Genomic DNA, 17030 nt, shown 5'->3' on the forward strand with positions numbered 1-17030 from the left:
CCCAAAAAACAAATAATCCAGTGAAGAAATGGGCAGAAAACACGAATAGACACTTCTCTAAAGAAGACATCCAGATGGCCAACAGGCACATGAAAAGATGCTCAACGTCACTCCTCATCAGGGAAATACAAATCAAAACCACACTCAGATATCACCTCACGCCAGTCAGAGTGGCTAAAATGAACAAATCAGGAGACTATAGATGCTGGAGTGGATGTGGAGAAATGGGAACCCTCTTGCACTGTTAGTGGGAATGCAAACTGGTGCAGCCACTCTGTAAAACAGTGTGGAGGTTCCTCAAAAAATTAAAAATAGACCTACCCTATGACCCAGCAATAGCACTGCTAGGAATTTACCCAAGGGATACAGGAGTGCTGATGAAGAGGGGCACTTGTACCCCAATGTTTATAGCAGCACTCTCAACAATAGCCAAATTATGGAAAGAGCCTAAATGTCCATCAACTGATGAATGGACAAAGAAATTGTGGTTTATATACACAATGGAATACTACTTGGCAATGAAAAAGAATGAAATATGGCCTTTGGTAGCAACATGGGTGGAACTGGAGAGTGTTATGCTAAGTGAAATAAGTCATACAGAGAAAGACAGATACCATATGTTTTCACTCTTATGTGGATCCTGAGAAACTTAACAGACCATGGGGGAGAGGAAGGAGAAAAAAAGCTAGGGAGAGAGGGAGCCAAACCATAAGAGACTCTTAAAAACTGAGAACAAACTGAGGGTTGATGGGGGGTGGGAGGGAGGGGAGGGTGAGTGATGGGTATTGAGGAGGGCACCTTTTGGGATGAGCACTGGGTGTTGTATGGAAACCAATTTGACAATAAATTTCATATTAAAAAAAAACCTAAAGGAATAGTATCTTTCTAGGACAGAGGGAGTCTCTTAGTATGCCCATTTCCTAATTTGGTGGCTTTGAGGTGTTTGACCTGTTAGAACCTCCTAATATGAATTATCACATTTAGCTTTGTTCTGAAGGTTATTGACTAATGGGCTCTTCAAGCCCAGAATCAAAGGTACCTGGCCTTCAACCTTAGAGAATGTTCTGCTATGTGGCCATGGTTCAAGAATACAACCAGAGTTGATTGTGGCCATGTATCTTTGACAATCTGCCAGTCAATGTGGAAGTTGTGGTAGGCAGGGTTCTAAGAAAAATGTTAGTGTGAGATTCATTGTTTTATTAAGAGTTGATGGATTAAGGTTGGCAAAGGGGAGAGGGAATAGCATGTGCGTGAGAATCTCTGCCACCAATAAGCATAGGATGTATATGAAGTGTCCTAGATCCACATTACATGTAAAAAATACATATGATTTTTTAAAAGTTACATCACTTATGTTGAAAATAATATTGCAATTCCAATGGACTCATGTTTATAAGTTAAACTGTACTAGGAAACCCACATTATCTCTAAACATAGGTGACATGAAAACTTGGGCCACTGAATATAGCCATACTTCAGAAATGTCACAAATTGTCACAGCCATATTAGTCATGTTGATCTAATAATCAATTTCAATGGTAGTAAAATATTATAATATTTTTAAGTTTATTTAAATTGAAATGTTTAATTATTATATTTAATTAAAAAAATAAAAGGAACCACAGAGTATTGAGAAAGTATTTCATTCACACACTTTTACATAATCAGGTTTACATGCTATTTCTCTGTCCCAGTAGATATGCACATGTAATTTCTCTATCCCAGTGGATTCTCAGTGTAGTTTTCCAGGACAAATAAAGAAATTAACTTGTAATTACAAGTGACATAAGTGATTTGGGCCTTATCTCAAATGACATAAGCCTCACTTAAATATGGCACTGCTTTACAGTGACAACTCCTTGGAGCCTATCCCTAGTGTTGTAGTGGATGTGTCCCTAATTTATACTGTTCTTTGTTAAGGGATACTGAAATATTTGATTCTCTTATATGTACCAGAAGTTACAAGTCGATTATTTCAAGTTCATCACTAGTAATTGAGCATCTATTTGTTGTGTGCACAGTGCTTGGTATTTTCATCCACATCATATCATTTAACACAAGAATCACATAAGGTATGTATCATTATTTCCTTTTTATAGGAGAGGAAACAGAAGGTCAACAATGTCTTTCAATGTGCCTATGATTCCATAGATAGTGAGAGGCAGAGCTAGAAACTGATATCAAGTTTGTGTGGCTGCAAAGTCCATGGTCTTTGTGCACATCACTTTGCCTTTCCTCCTGGCACTCATATCCAACTTTGAAAGCTTTTGTGTCTTTCATACACTTATTTTTTCTAAAGTAATTCTTTTCAGGCTGAGGCTTTGTCTTATTTAAAAAAAAAAAAAACCAGAATGTGAGAATTCAGACACATAACCCTAGTACTGCTCATATTGTAGGATATCATGGTCATGATTCACACACAACTTTTGGGGAAATGTCCATGCTTGCTGATAGTTATGTATGTATGTTTTCTTAATTCTTCAGATTGAAGTTCTTCAAGAAAAATCAAATTATTCAAAAGCATATGTTGCTCTTTAATCTAGAAAAGCCATGGAAATGGCCGAATGTAACTAACATACTCTCCCCTGTCCTTGATTATGTGCTCTAATTTGAACCAAGGGAATATTATTCTGAAATGATCGTTTTTCTTCCAATCCAATTTCCTAGCCTCCCTAGCTGGCTACTTCCATCCATACTTCTCTAACTACTCTCTACCCCCATCACCATCATATGCCCCCACTTCTTATTTCCCTATAGTTTCATACTACAACCGATGAAACCATCACTTTCCAATGTAGGTCTCCAAATGCTTCAGTTCACTTTCCAATTAATCCCAGTCCATAAAAATACCTGGACTCTTCTCTGCTTCATGTAATCCAAGAAGCATGAAAAAGTATGATGTGAGAGATAAATCTTGGAAGATTTTGTAAAATATACTGGATTTAGCTCATAACAATAAGAAAAATTGTGTTTGGCCCATTCAGCTTGAACATAGACACTTTCCAGCCCTTGGTATCAATGATAACTAAGGATGTGATTTTTTTTTTCATTCCAGGAAAAGGATCAAGTCAGAAAAACATGTCAAAATCAACTCGATACTTTTTGGTCCAGTAACTGGATAAATGGTGATAGTATTTACTGAAAAGAGAATACTGGTGCAGAGGCACATTTGGGATGAGGGTAGAAAATCAAGAGCTGACATTTCTATAATCAGGTTATTTACAGTTTATGTTATTACAATCAGTATTGCTGTAACATCATTTTACATATTCTTGTACACATGGGGAAGACTTACTCTACAGTATTTTATACAGTATAGGAGTAAAATAGCTGAATTCTAAGGTAATTGAGTCTCTAATTTTAATATATTCATGGAATTTGAAAAGAAAATTTGTGTGCACAAAGTATTCTAGAAGTGAGGCAAAGTTACCATTTAAAAATTTTAATTGTAGGGTTCTCTACAGGTATCTTCATTAAATTAAGATACCCCATTAATGTGGGGTAATTTCAACCATTTTAATCTCTGGTTCTGATTTCAATAGCCACCATTAAATGAATAGATGGAAAACCACACAGCAGTGACAGAGTTCATTATTCTGGGATTAACAGATAATCCCACACTATGTGCCATCTTCTTTGTGATTTTTCTGGGAGTTTATGTAGTTACCATAGTGGGAAATATCAGTATAATCATCTTAATCCGAAGCAGCCCACAGCTGCACACCCCAATGTACCTTTTTCTCAGCCATTTGGCCTTTGTGGACATTGGGTATTCCACGTCAGTCACGCCAATCATGCTAATGAGTTTTTTAAGAGAGAAAACAACTATCCCTATCACTGGTTGTATAGCCCAGCTTGGCTCTGATGTCACTTTTGGGACTACAGAATGCTTCCTGCTGGCTACCATGGCCTATGATCGCTATGTGGCCATCTGCTCTCCCTTACTCTACTCTACCCAGATGTCCTCAGTGGTCTGCTTCCTCCTACTGGGGGCTTCCTACCTGGGTGGATGCATGAACGCTTCATCATTTACAGGCTGTCTGATGAATCTATCTTTCTGTGGACCAAATAAAATCAACCATTTTTTCTGTGACCTCTTTCCACTCTTGAAGCTTTCTTGTGGCCATGTTTTTATTGCTGAAATATCTCCCACCATCTCTTCTGCATCCGTCCTCATAAGCACACTGTTTACCATAATTGTGTCCTACAGCTACATCCTCCACTCAATTCTGAATATGCGCTCTACTGAGGGGAGGAAGAAGGCCTTCTCAACCTGCACTTCCCACCTCACTGCCGTCACTTTGTTTTATGGGACAGTTTTGTTCGTTTATGTGATGCCCAAGTCCAGTTATTCAGCTGATCAGGTCAAAGTGGCCTCTGTCATCTATACAGTGGTGGTCCCCATGTTGAATCCCCTCATCTACAGTCTGAGGAACAAGGAGGTGAAAGGGGCCATGAGAAAACTAATGGCCAGAACACACTGGTTTTCCTGAATCAGATCAGATATAAATCCATAAATAACAAAGCAATGATTTGGGGAAACATTTGTGCTGGATACTTTAATGATATTTACCATTAACTTCATCACTTTGATAGTGAAGAACTCCTATAAATGTAAAAAGCCAATGTTTACTTCCATGTAGAAAGTTAAATGTATCATTTAATGTGGAAATCTGTTTCATTCAAATTAAATATGAACTTTTCAAGGTAAGAATACCTGCTTGCAAAATAGTTTCATTAATCAGTTGTGAGTCCTATATTAAATACAGAGAGCTATTTCCACCAAAGATCAAATTTAATTGAATTCCATCTAGTTAAATAACATTTGGGAAAAAAATTTGTCCCCAACAGATCTGTAATAAAAGATAATATTGACAAGTCAGGATGTTCAGGCCACTTCCTTTAAAGGTACTGCCCTGCCTTTGTCAATGTATATTTAAACATTTGGGAACATTGATGTTCATGTCTCCAGAAAGCCTCTATGTCCACTTTATTGAAGCGAGAGCAAAGATCATGATTCCTCTGCTTGGCCATTAAGAGATCCAACCCAGATAACACAGAAGAGACCTTGTATACACCTGTGCTGACTCTTTTTACAATGTAAGTCTTACCAGATGAGTCTAGGGTAAGATTTCAGAAGCTGAGGTTTCTTTGGAGGGGGAGACTGGGACATTGGGACTTTGTTTCAGCAATAATTTATAGGTAGGAGGCACAAAATTATGGGTCAGGCAAATAATACGTTTGCCACACATTTTGTAATGTCTCTCAAGGAGGCGTCCACTGTCCCTGCTTCTTCCACTGAACTTTTGGCACTTATGATCCCGTCTGGTTATGGCAGTTGCCTCTAAATTGATTCCCTGCCTCCTGTATGCCTTTCACAATGATTTATGATTAATATTTTAGCTGATATATTTTGTTAGCATATGAATGATGTCAGACAAATTCTGAGACACTTTGGAGGGACCACTTTGCGAGCTGAGCTGGTAAAGCGCCAAAGTCAGCACGGACACAGCCCTTTGCAAAGAGAGGGCTCCCAAAGGTATGACTTCAGTCTTGGAAAAGGTCATGTTCGAGTCACGGTGGGAGATCTGCACTCTGGTGGTTGAAGTTTTTCGCTGAGTGTTTCTGGAAGTCTTTGTCTTCTTCTTTCCTCCTATACTTTGCTTTTCACCAGGATTCATCTTCAGCCCTCTTCCCTCTCCTCCTCCCCATGATCCCCATAGGTAATCTTATCTTCTCCCATGAGCTCAGCTGCCACTGGTGTGGTGAGAGTCCCTACACACCTTCCTTGAAGGACAGATGAACTTCTTCACTGGCCTTTTCCCCCAAGACTCTCAAACTCAGTGTGCCCTGACTGTATTTATCGTATTTCTCACAAAATTATTCCTTTTCCTCTGGTTCTTTCCCAATTAGTGGCAACTCTTTGTAAGGCCTAGTACTGCAAGAGATTTGGGGCAACTCTCACCGCACACCCATCAAAATAGTCTGCCTCCCTCCACCCCATTCCTTCTGTCAGATGGAAGACATGTTGCATACTGGCGTCCCCCATATCTAAGTCTCTTCTGTCTAGGCACGTAAAGACTCCCCAGTTGATTGTGGTAAGTCCATACTGAGATTTTTTCCTTCATATTTCCACTTGAAGGGATTCAATAATCCAATCACCCAGATGTAGGGTGTGTGGCACTGTTACAACTTTTAGTGGAGAGGATAGGCGTCAACACTTATCTTTTCCCTCCCAAGTTCCCAATCAACCGAGGAGATGACAAAAAGAGAAGGCATATGGGAGAGCAAAAATATTAACCTATATCAATGAAGGAGCTGATATTAGAGTATGTGACACATATTTGTGGACACGTGCTTTCATGTTCTGAATCCCAGACTCTGACACTCTCCTTCCCTGTCCCTGGTCTCTGCAGTGAGAGTAGGCCTGTCTCCATCCATTTATAGCATGGCCAAGAGCAGCCCAGAGCACTGAGGGCAGACTCACTCCCAAGAGAAAGGGGAAGGCAAAAGGCTGGGATTTCTGTTATGGGTTGAAGTGTGTCCCTCAAAAATTCATCCTAACCACCAGTATCTCAGAATGTGATCTTACCTGGGAATATGGTTGTTACAGGTGTAATTAGTTAAGATGAAGTCATATTGGAGGAGGCTGGGCTTCTAATCCAATATTACTGGTATCCTTATTTTTTTTTTTAAAAGAAGAATTTGGATACAGACAGCACACAGGGGGAACCTCATATGAAAATAAAAACAGAGAAGTGGGTTATGCTTCTACAAGCCAAGGATCACCAAAGATTGCCCACAAACCATCAGAAGCTAAGTGAGAGAGATGGAAGGAATCCCACAGTCCTCAAAAAGAAGCAACCCTGCTGACACCTTGATCTTGGACTCCTGAACTGTGAAAGAAACAATTTTTGTTGTTTAAGCCACTCAGTTTATGGTACTTTAAGTTACCGAGCTAATATTACTGTATATCTAGTTTTCCCCTCCAAACTTACCATCAGCTAATTTATGACTTCTAGGGAAGGAAGGAGTGAAGGCTAAGAAAGGTGTGTTATGGGGGTACCTGGGTGGCTCAGTTGGTTAAGTGTCTGACTTTGGCTCAGGCTATAATCTCACGGTTTGTGAGTTTGAGCCCCACATCAGGCTCTGTGCTAACAGCTTAGAGCCTGAAGCCTGCTTTGGATTCTGTGTCTCCTTCTCTCTCTCTGTCCCTCCTCCACTTGTGCTCTCTCTCTGTCTGTCTCTCTTTCTCTCTCTCAAAAATAAATAAACATTAAAAAAATTTTTTTAAGTGTGTTATGCTAGTAGATATCTCTTCCAAAGGGGGATAGAGAATATTAGGAATGGTCAAAAGCATTTTCCCCAAACAGCACATCAAAAAATAAGGATCAAGGATATCTCTGTGGCGGGACACCTGAGTGGCTCAGTCAGTTAAGCATCCAACTTCCGCCCAGGTCATGATCTTGCAGTTCATGAGTTCGAACCCTGCATCAGGCTCTGTGCTGACAGCTCGAAGCCTGGAGCCTGCATCTGATTCTGTGTCTCCTCTCTCTGCCCCTGCCCTGCTCGTGCACTCTCTCTCTCTCTCTCAAAAATAAAAACAAACATTACAAAAATAATAATTAAAAAAAAGAATATCCCTGTGGAAATAATCAAAAACTCCTTTTGTAAGAATTTTATTTTTTTAAGTTTCCTGATTACTATGAATTGTAGACTGGGAACAATCAAAAACTCCTTTTGTAAAAAAATGTTTTTGGAAGCTTCTTGATCACTATAGATTGTAGTTTGCTACTTAGAAGGCAGAAATATGAACTGGGCGGGGCGCCTGGCTGGCTCATTTGGAAGAGCATGGGACTCTTGATCTTGGGGTTGTGAGTTGGAGCATGTTGTGTGTAGAGATCACTTAAAAATAATATCTTAAAAAAAAATAAGTATGACCTGGGAAAAAATTTTAAAGATCCAAAACTGTTGTATTGTTAAAATAGTCTATATAAGTTTCAGGAAATTTTTCTTCTGCAGTAGATTGGGATTTAGCAAGTCAGTGACATTCCTGCCATTCTGTGAACTTTACCTGTAGTGGAGTATTGGAGAAGATTGAAGGCAAAGGGGAAGAGAAGAGATCATTTCTTGGGGGTAAGGAAATCATCATGTACTGTGATTGGAATGGTGGTTATATAAGTGTTTACATTTGTCAGAAGTCATCAACCTGTAGATTTAAATTGTGTGTATGTAGATTATTATACTTCAATAAAGTTGCTATTTTGGAAGATTCTACAAGAGAGTACTCAGTTCTTTCTCATTTTAATCTGAGGCTTCAGGCAGTGGAGGTGATAGGATTATCATCTGCCTATTAATGTAGACCAACTCTATTTCTTAATTTTTTCCCAAAGCTGTTCCCTCAACTACTGCACCTGCTCGAGTTTCCCAGACATCCATTCTTTCTGTGCCCTTCATTCCTTTCTTCAGCACTATGCCTATACTAGCATTGACTTTCTTTCTTCTTAAAAAACTTTATTTCTTCTTTTAATACAGGTTTGCTGGTGATGAATTTTAACAGTTTCAGGTGGGTTTGGGGTTGGGGGTTTTTTGTCTGCTTGTTTTGGGGGGGTTGGTCACAAAAAGTTATTCCACCTTCATTTTTTTCCACTTAATTTTTTTTTTAATTTTGAAATAATTCTAGATTCAAGGAAGCTGCAAAGATAGTACAGAGAGGTCCTGTGAACCCTTTATCTAATTTCACCCAGGGCTTACTACAGTACCGCACAAAACCAAGAAACGGACATTGATACAATGTATTGGTAACCTTCTGTGCACCTTCATTCTTGAAGATAACTCTGGGTAGAATTCTAGGTTATCCGTGAAATATCTTCAAGCACCTTTAAGATGTAATTGTTCTCGTGCTTCTACCATTTCTCTAAAAAGTTTAGCTTTCAGTTTTCCTCCCTCCTTCTCCCCTCCTCTTTTTCAAAGGGAATATGTCTTTCATTTCCCTCTTGTTGGGGAACATCAAAAGTCATCAAAAAAGGATGACTTCCCACTGACCCTGGAGCTGGACCCGGGCATTCAGGGGCTGCTCGCACCTTCCCTGTCCTTGGAATGTGGGTTCCGCTCTCCTTTCTCGCTCCCAGAGGCTGCTCCAAGGAACACAGCCTTGAGATAGTAACGTGGTATTGAAAACACCTGCATGGTCTGCGTGACTGCACCCATTTAAGGCCTATTTACAAGCTGTTAAAGTTCCTCTGGTGGGTGTGGGGATCCATTCGTCGTCTTGCTGCCGCCAGAGACAAGCCTGGTATGTAAATTCCCCTTGCTTATTACAACTGCCACCTTCTAACCTGGACGTGGCATCCAATCTTTCTTTGGTTTCTCCCTGCCCTCTGTCTAGGGGGCTGGCTTCAAATCTTACCTTGAAAGTTCCCAGGAGGGGGTTGCAAACCAGCACCCTCAAGCTTTTCACACTTTATTTTGCTTTTGGCGACCTGTCTTATGATTTCCGGAAGTGTGATTGTTCCTACATTTACCATATTTGAAAGATGCAGGATGTCTTGAATTTGTAGCTCATGGTCTTTTGTGTTTGGAATATTATCATTGAATATTTCTTCAGATATTTCTTCTCCTTTTGGCTTGGACTTCATTGCACATGCGTTAGATCTTTTCACAACTTCCAGTATAGCTCTCACACTTTGTGTATTTTTATTATTATTTTTTCTTCATCCAGTAACATATATGTTCTCTGCTGACCTCTCAGTTTACTAACCCTCTTTTCTGCTGTATCCAATCTACTATGAATTCATCTGCTGAAGTCCTAATTTATTTTTCATTTCCAAGATTTAAACTTGATTCTTTTTATTTTGTTTTTCTTTAAAAAAAAAAAAGTTTTTGCGTTTAGTTCTCTGGTGTGATTCTTCATGTTACTCTTCTGTTTTTCTTAAATATGTTATTAACATTTATTTTGAAATACCTACTCTTTATTCATTTGGTCCTGGCAAATCACTGGCATACCTTATCGTTTTGTTTTGAATGATAGGCAATATAGATAAAAAATTGTAGAGTTTCTGGATGAGATTATCTTCCTCCAAAGTGTATTCAGTATTCTTCTAGCAGGCAGATAGAGCACTGGATTAATCCCTTTGAAGAAATGGAATTATAGTCCCCAAATGGGTCATTCACATAATAAAACAACTCTACGTAGTCTTATACAATAGCTTCTAAACTTGCATCGTAGTAAAACAGTGGTGGTATTCCCGGTGTAGGTTAGGCGCTGTGCTTTGTTGGGGAGGACCTAATTCTGATTTGACCTTATTTCTAGCATGTAGCAATTATCCCTAAGGTATGGTCTTTTAGGACTCTCAAGTAAAAGCATAAGGTGTTATAGGTCCCCTCCACCTTAAACAGCCTATCAAGCCAGCACTACAAAATGCCAGAATCTCTGGTAAGATCTTCTGCCTCCCACAGTCTGATTTCCACTTGGTGTTTTGATCTCTCGCCAGCCCTTGAACAACTCGGAAGTAGTCACATTCCTTAAAAAGAAATTACGCAAAGGATTTGGGGCTCACATCTCTTCAGTTTTTCCTCTCCAGGATCTTGGCCTCGAAAGTCTTAGCTACCTTGGCATCTCTGACCTCAAACTACTTTTTTTTTATTTAAAAAAAAATTTTTTTTTTAATTTTTTTTTCAACGTTTATTTATTTTTGGGACAGAGAGAGACAGAGCATGAACGGGGGAGGGGCAGAGAGAGAGGGAGACACAGATTCGGAAACAGGCTCCAGGCTCTGAGCCATCAGCCCAGAGCCTGACGCGGGGCTCGAACTCCCGGACCGGGAGATCGTGACCTGGCTGAAGTCGGACGCTTAACCGACTGCACCACCCAGGCGCCCCTAAAAAAATTTTTTTAATGTTTATTTATTTTTTGAGAGTGAGACAGAGAGGCAGAGAGAGAGAGAGGGAGACAGAATCCAAAGCAGGTTCCAGGCTCCGAGCTGTCAGCACAGAGCCTGATGCAGGGCTCGAACTCACAAGTTGTGAGATCATTGCCTGAGCTGAAGTCAGACGCTCAGCTGACTGAGCCACCCAGGCGCCCCTCTGACCTCAAACTTCTTTTTTTTTAATTTTTTTCCCCACGTTTTTATTTATTTTTGGGACAGAGAGAGACAGAGCATGAACGGGGGAGGGGCAGAGAGAGAGGGAGACACAGAATCGGAAACAGGCTCCAGGCTCTGAGCCATCAGCCCAGAGCCCGACGCGGGGCTCGAACTCACAGACCGGAGATCGTGACCTGGCTGAAGCCAGAGGCTTAACCGACTGCGCCACCCAGGCGCCCCGACCTCAAACTTCTATGTACTCACCCTGCCATGCCGCCTAAAGCCCCAGGCTGTAGCTTTTTGCTCAGTCTCTATCCCTCTTGATATCATTTTGCAAATGCATTTGTTTGTGAGGCTCAAGGAAGGATTTACTGGTGAAATGACACTTAAACTGAGACATACAGAAAGATAGGAGTAGAATGATTATTTCTAGTTGGAAATGCAGTTGCAGAAACTTGGGTGGGTGAAAGTAGTGATGTGGGAGGTTGAATGAATTATCCTTAGCTCAAAGTACAATGTCTGGTACAGAGCGAGCATTTGACAAATATCTGTTGGTTAAACATTAATTCGAATTCAGTGAATATTTATTTAGTCTCTATTCCTGACACTAGATTATGAACTGAGAACACAAAGTTGAGTATGCCATTTGCTTTTCTTTCAAGAAGTTCACAAAGAAATGGTTCTTAAAAATACAATAGTTTCCATTCAGATGACGTGAATAAAGTACGAGTTGCCATTTTTTAATCTGTAAAAATGTTTAATTTTCTTATTAATGTATATATTTAAGGTGTACAAGATGATTTTTGACATACATATACATAGTGAAATGATTAATGAAGTCAAGCTAATTAACATACCCATTTTCTCACATAGTTACCTTTTTCTGGTGTGGTGAAAACACCTGAAATTTACTCTCTCAGCAAATTTCCAGTATTAAATACAGTATTTTTAACTACATTCACCATGCTGTACTTTAGATCGCTAAAACAAATTCATTCTACATAATTGCATTTTGTACTCTTTGACCAACATCTCCCCATGTCTGCCACCTCCCCAATGCTGGCAACTACTATTCTACTCTCTGCTTCTATGAATTTGACTTTCTTAGATTCCATGTCTAAGTGAGATCAGGAAGTACTTTTATTTCTTTGTCTGGCTCGTTTTACTTGGCATAATGTCTACAACACCCATGCTGTAGCAAATGGCAAGATTTCCTTCTTTTTTATGGCTGAATAATATTCCATTGTGTATGTATACCACACCTATTGATAACGTGTGGTTTTTAATCTTTCATTCTGTTTTTTTATTTTTATTTTTTTATATTTTTAATTTATTTTTTAATTTATATCCAAGTTAGTTAGCATATAGTGCTATAATGATTTCAGGGGTAGATGTCAGTGATTCATCCCCTATGTATAACACCCAGTGCTCATCCCAACAAGTATCCTCCCTTATGCCTCTTATTCAGCCCATCCCCAAACCCACAACCCCTCCAGCAACCCTCAGTTTGTTCTCTGTATTTAAAAGTCTCTTCTGTTTTGTTCCCCTCCCTGTTTTTATATTCTTTTTGCTTCCCTTCCCTTAGGTTCATCTGTTTTGTATCTTAAAGTCCTAATATGAGTGAAATCCTATGATATTTGTCTTTCTCGGACTAATTTCGCTTAGCATAATACCCTCTAGTTCCATCCACATAGTTGCAAATGGCAAGATTTCGTTCTTTTTGATTGCCAAGTAGTACTCCATTGTGTGTGTGTGTGTGTGTGTGTGTGTGTGTGTGTGTGTATACACACCACATCCTCTTTATCCATTCATCTGTCGATGGATATATGTGATCTTTCCATAATTTGGCTATTGTTGATAGTGCTGCTATAAACATTGGGGTGCATGTGCCCCTTTGGAACAGCACACCTGTATCCCTTAGATAAATACCTAGTAGTGCAATTGCTGGGTTGTAGGGTAGTTCTGTTTTTAATTTTTTGAGGAATCCATACTGTTTTCCAAAGTGGCTGCACCAGCTTGCATTCCCACCAGCAGTGCAAAAGAGATCCTCTTTCTCTGCATCCTTGGGCCTCACCTTATCTTGATGAGGTCCGAGTAGTTCATATAGTCCGAGTGGTTGGCTATCATATCGGTTCATTATTGCCTCTGGAGACGTGTTGAGTAAGAAGTTGCTGCAGCCAAGATCAAAGAGGTTTTTGCCTGCTTTCTCCTCTAGGATTTTGATGGCTTCCTGTATTATGTGTAGGCCATTCATCCATTTTGAGTTTATTTTTGTATATGGGGTAAGACAGTGGTCCACATTCATTTTTCTGCATGTTGCTGTCCAATTTTCCCAGCACCATTTGCTGAAGAGACTGTCATTATTCCAGAAGATATCCTTTCCTGCTTTGTCAAAGATTAGTTGGCCATACATTTGTGGGTCCATTTCTGGGTTCTCTATTCTGTTACATTGATCTTAGTGTCTGTTTTTGTGCTAGTACCGTACTGTTTTGATGATTACAGCTTTGTAATACAGCTTGAAGTCCAGGATTCTGATGCCTCCAGCTTTGGTTTTCTTTTTCAGGATCCCTTTGGCTATTCGGGATCTTTTCTGGTTACATACACATTTTAGGATTGTTTGTTTTAGCTCTGTGAAGAATTCTGGTATTGTTTTGATAGGGATTGAATTGAATATATATATTGCTTTGAGTAGTATCGACATTTTAACAATATTTGTTCTTCCAATCCAGGAGCATGGAATATTTTTCCATTTTGTGTGTGTGTCTTCTTCAATTTCTTTCATAAGCTTTCTGTAATTTTCAGTATGTAGATTTTACACCTCTTTGGTTGGGTTTATTCCTGGGTATTTCATGATTTTTCATGCAATTGTAAATGGGATCAATTCTCGATTTCTCTTTCTGTTGCTTCGTTATTGGTGTATAGGAATGCAACCGATTTTTGTGCATTGATTTTTATATCTTGTGACTTTGCTGAATTCATGAATCAGTTCTAGTTGGTTTTTGGTGGAATCTTTTGGGTTTTCCATATAGAGTATCATGTCATCTGTGAAAAGTGAAAGTTTGACTTCCTCCTCGCTAATTTGGATGCCTTTTATTCCTTTGTATTCTCTGATTGTCCAGTACTATGTTGAATAACAGTGGCAAGAGTGGACTTCCCTGTCATGTTCCTGACCTTAGGGGGAAAGCTCTCAGTTTTTCCTCATTGAGGATAATATTAGTGGTGGGTCTTTCATATATGGCTTCTATGATCTTGAGGTACAATCCTTCTATACCTACATTCTTGAGGGTTTTTATCAAGAAAGGATGCTGTATTTTGTCAAATGCTTTCTCTGCATCTATTGAGAGGATCATGTAGTTCTTGTCCTTTCTTTCATTGATGTGATGAATCACGTTAATTGTTTTGTGGATATTGAACCAGCCCTGCATCCCAGGTATAAATCCCACTTGGTCATGGTGAATAATTCTTTTAATGTATTGTTGGATCTGGTTGGCTACTGTCTTGTTGAGGTTTTTTTCATCTATGTTCATCAGGGAAATTGGTCTGTAGTTCACCTTTTTAGTGGGGTCTTTGTCTGGTTTTGGAATCAAGGTAATGCTGGCTTCATAGAATGAGTTTGGAAGTTTTCCTTCCATTTATATTTTTTGGAACAGCTTCAAGAGAATAGGTGTTAACTCTTGTTTAAATGTTTGGTAGAATTCCCTTGGAAAGCCATCTGGCCCTAGACTCTTGTTTTTTGGAGATTTCTTACTAATTCAATTTCTTTACTGGTTATGGGTCTGTTCAAATTTTCTATTTCTTCCTGTTTGAGTTTTGGTAGTGTATATGTTTCTAGGAATTTGTCCATTTCTTCCAGATTACCCATTTTATTGGCATATAATTGCTCATAATATTCCCCTATTATTTGTATTTCTGCAGTGTTGGTTGTGACCTCCCCTCTTTCATTCTTGATTTTATTTGGGTCCTTTCCCTTTAATTTTTGATCAAACTGGCTAGGGGTTTATCCATTTTGTTCATTCTTTCAAAGAACCAGCTCCAGGTTTCATTGATCTGTTCTACTGGGTTTTTTTTGTTTGTTTTGTTTCAATAGCATTGATTTCTGCTCTAATCTTTATTATTTTCTGTCTTCTGATGGTTTGGGGTTTATTTGCTGTTCTTTTTCCAGTTCTTTAAAGGTGTAACGTTAGGTTGTGTATCTGAGACTTTTCTTCCTTCTTTAGGAAGGCCTGAGTTGGTATATACTTCCTCTTATGACTGCCTTTGCTGTGTCCCAAAGGTTTTGGGCTATGGTCTTGTCATTTTCATTAGCTTCCATGTACTTTTTAATTTCCTCTTTAACTTCTTGGTTATCCCATTCATTCTTTAGTAGAATGTTCTTTAGTCTTCAAGTATTGTTATCTTTCCAAAATTTTTCTTGTGGTTGATTTCGACTTTCATAGCATTGTGGTCTGAAAATTTGCATGGTATGATCTCGATCTTTTTGTACTTGTTGAGGGCTGATTTATGTTCTAGTATGTGATCTATTCTGGAGAATGTTCCATGTGCACCCAAGAAGAGGGTGTATTCTTTTGCTTAAGGATGAAATGTTCTGAATGTATCTGTTAAGTCCATCCAGTCCAGTGTCTCATCCAAAGCCATTGTTTCCTTGTTGATTTTCTGTTTAGATGATCTGTCCATTGCTGTGAGTGGGGTGTTGAAGTCTCCTACTATTATTGTGTTATCAATGAGTTTCTGTATGTGTGTGATTAATTGATTTACATATTTGGGTGCTTGCACATTTGGCACATAAATGTTTACTATTGTTAGATCTTCTTGGTGGCTAGACCCCTAAATTATGATATAATGCCCTTCTTCATCTCTTGTTATAGTCTTTATTTTAAAATCTAGATTATCTGACACCAGTATGGCTACTCCGTCTTTCTTTTGGTGACTATTAACATGATAGATGATTCTCCATCCCCATACCTTCAATCTGAAGGTGTCTTTAGGTCTCAAATGCATCTCTTATAAACAGCATATAGATTGATCTTGTTTTCTTATCCATTCTCTTACCCTATGTTTTTATTGGAGTGTGTAGTCCATTGACATTTAGAGTGAGTACTGAAAGATTTGAATTTATTGCCATTATCATGCTTGTAGAGTTGGAGTTTCTGGTGGTATTCTGTGGTCCTTTCTAGACTTTGTGCTTTGGGGTTGTTGTTTTTTTTTTCATCTTTTCTCCCCTCAGAGAGTCCCCCTTAAAATGTCTTGCAGGGCTTTAGTGGTCACGATGCCCTTTAGTTTTTGTTTGTCTGGAAAAATGTTTATCTCTCCTTCTATTTTGAATGACAGCCTTGGTGGATAAAGAATTCTTGGCTGCATATTTTTCTAATTCGGCACATTGACTATATCCTGCCACTCCTTTCTGGCCTGCCAAGTTTCTGTGGATAGGTCTGCTGAGAACCTGATCTGTCTTCCCTTGTAGGTTAAGGACTTTTTTTCTCTTGCTGCTTTCATGATTGTTTCATTACCTGAGTATTTTGTGAATTTGACTATGATATGCCTTGTTGGTGGTCTGTTTCTGTTGAATCTAATGGGAGTTCTCTATGCTTCTTAGATTTTGATGTCTGGGTCTTTTGCCAGATTAGGAAAGTTTTCTGCTATGATTTGCTCACATAAACCTTCTACTCCTTTTTCTCTCCATCTCTGGGACCCCTATGATTCAGATGAGTCATTGAGTTCCCTAATTCTTATATCATGCTCTTTCGCCTCAGTCTCCCTCTTTTTTTCTGCTTCATTATTCTCCATGAGTTTGTCCTCTATATCACTGATTTGCTGCTCTGCCTCATCCATCCTTGCTGCCATGGCAACCACTTGAGATTGCAGCTCAGTTATAGCATTTTTAATTTCACCTTGACCAGATTTTACTTCTTTTATCTCTACAGAGAGGGATTCTTTGCTTTTTTTCAA

The 17030-nt window shown here is 39.1% G+C and overlaps 1 protein-coding gene across 2 annotated transcripts in view; it reads left to right on the forward strand.

The window, feature by feature from the left end:
• Positions 1 to 6103, forward strand: part of LOC125176044 (olfactory receptor 481) — a 25511-nt gene extending 19408 nt beyond the window's left edge. Inside the window, exons 6-7 of one of the 2 annotated variants that reach the window (XR_007156107.1) lie at positions 3056 to 5100; positions 5914 to 6103. Coding sequence is in view for 1 of the 2 variants with exons in the window: in XM_047876808.1 (XP_047732764.1) it covers positions 3561 to 4493 (933 nt within the window). In the remaining variant the exon portion in view is untranslated. Of the gene's footprint in view, positions 1 to 3055 lie in introns of both variants that reach the window. The other variant, XM_047876808.1, reaches the window with a different exon arrangement.
• The last annotated feature ends 10927 nt before the right edge of the window (positions 6104 to 17030 follow it).

This window comes from Prionailurus viverrinus, chromosome D1 (assembly GCF_022837055.1).
Source record: "Prionailurus viverrinus isolate Anna chromosome D1, UM_Priviv_1.0, whole genome shotgun sequence".
Classification (NCBI taxonomy): Eukaryota; Metazoa; Chordata; class Mammalia; order Carnivora; family Felidae; genus Prionailurus; species Prionailurus viverrinus.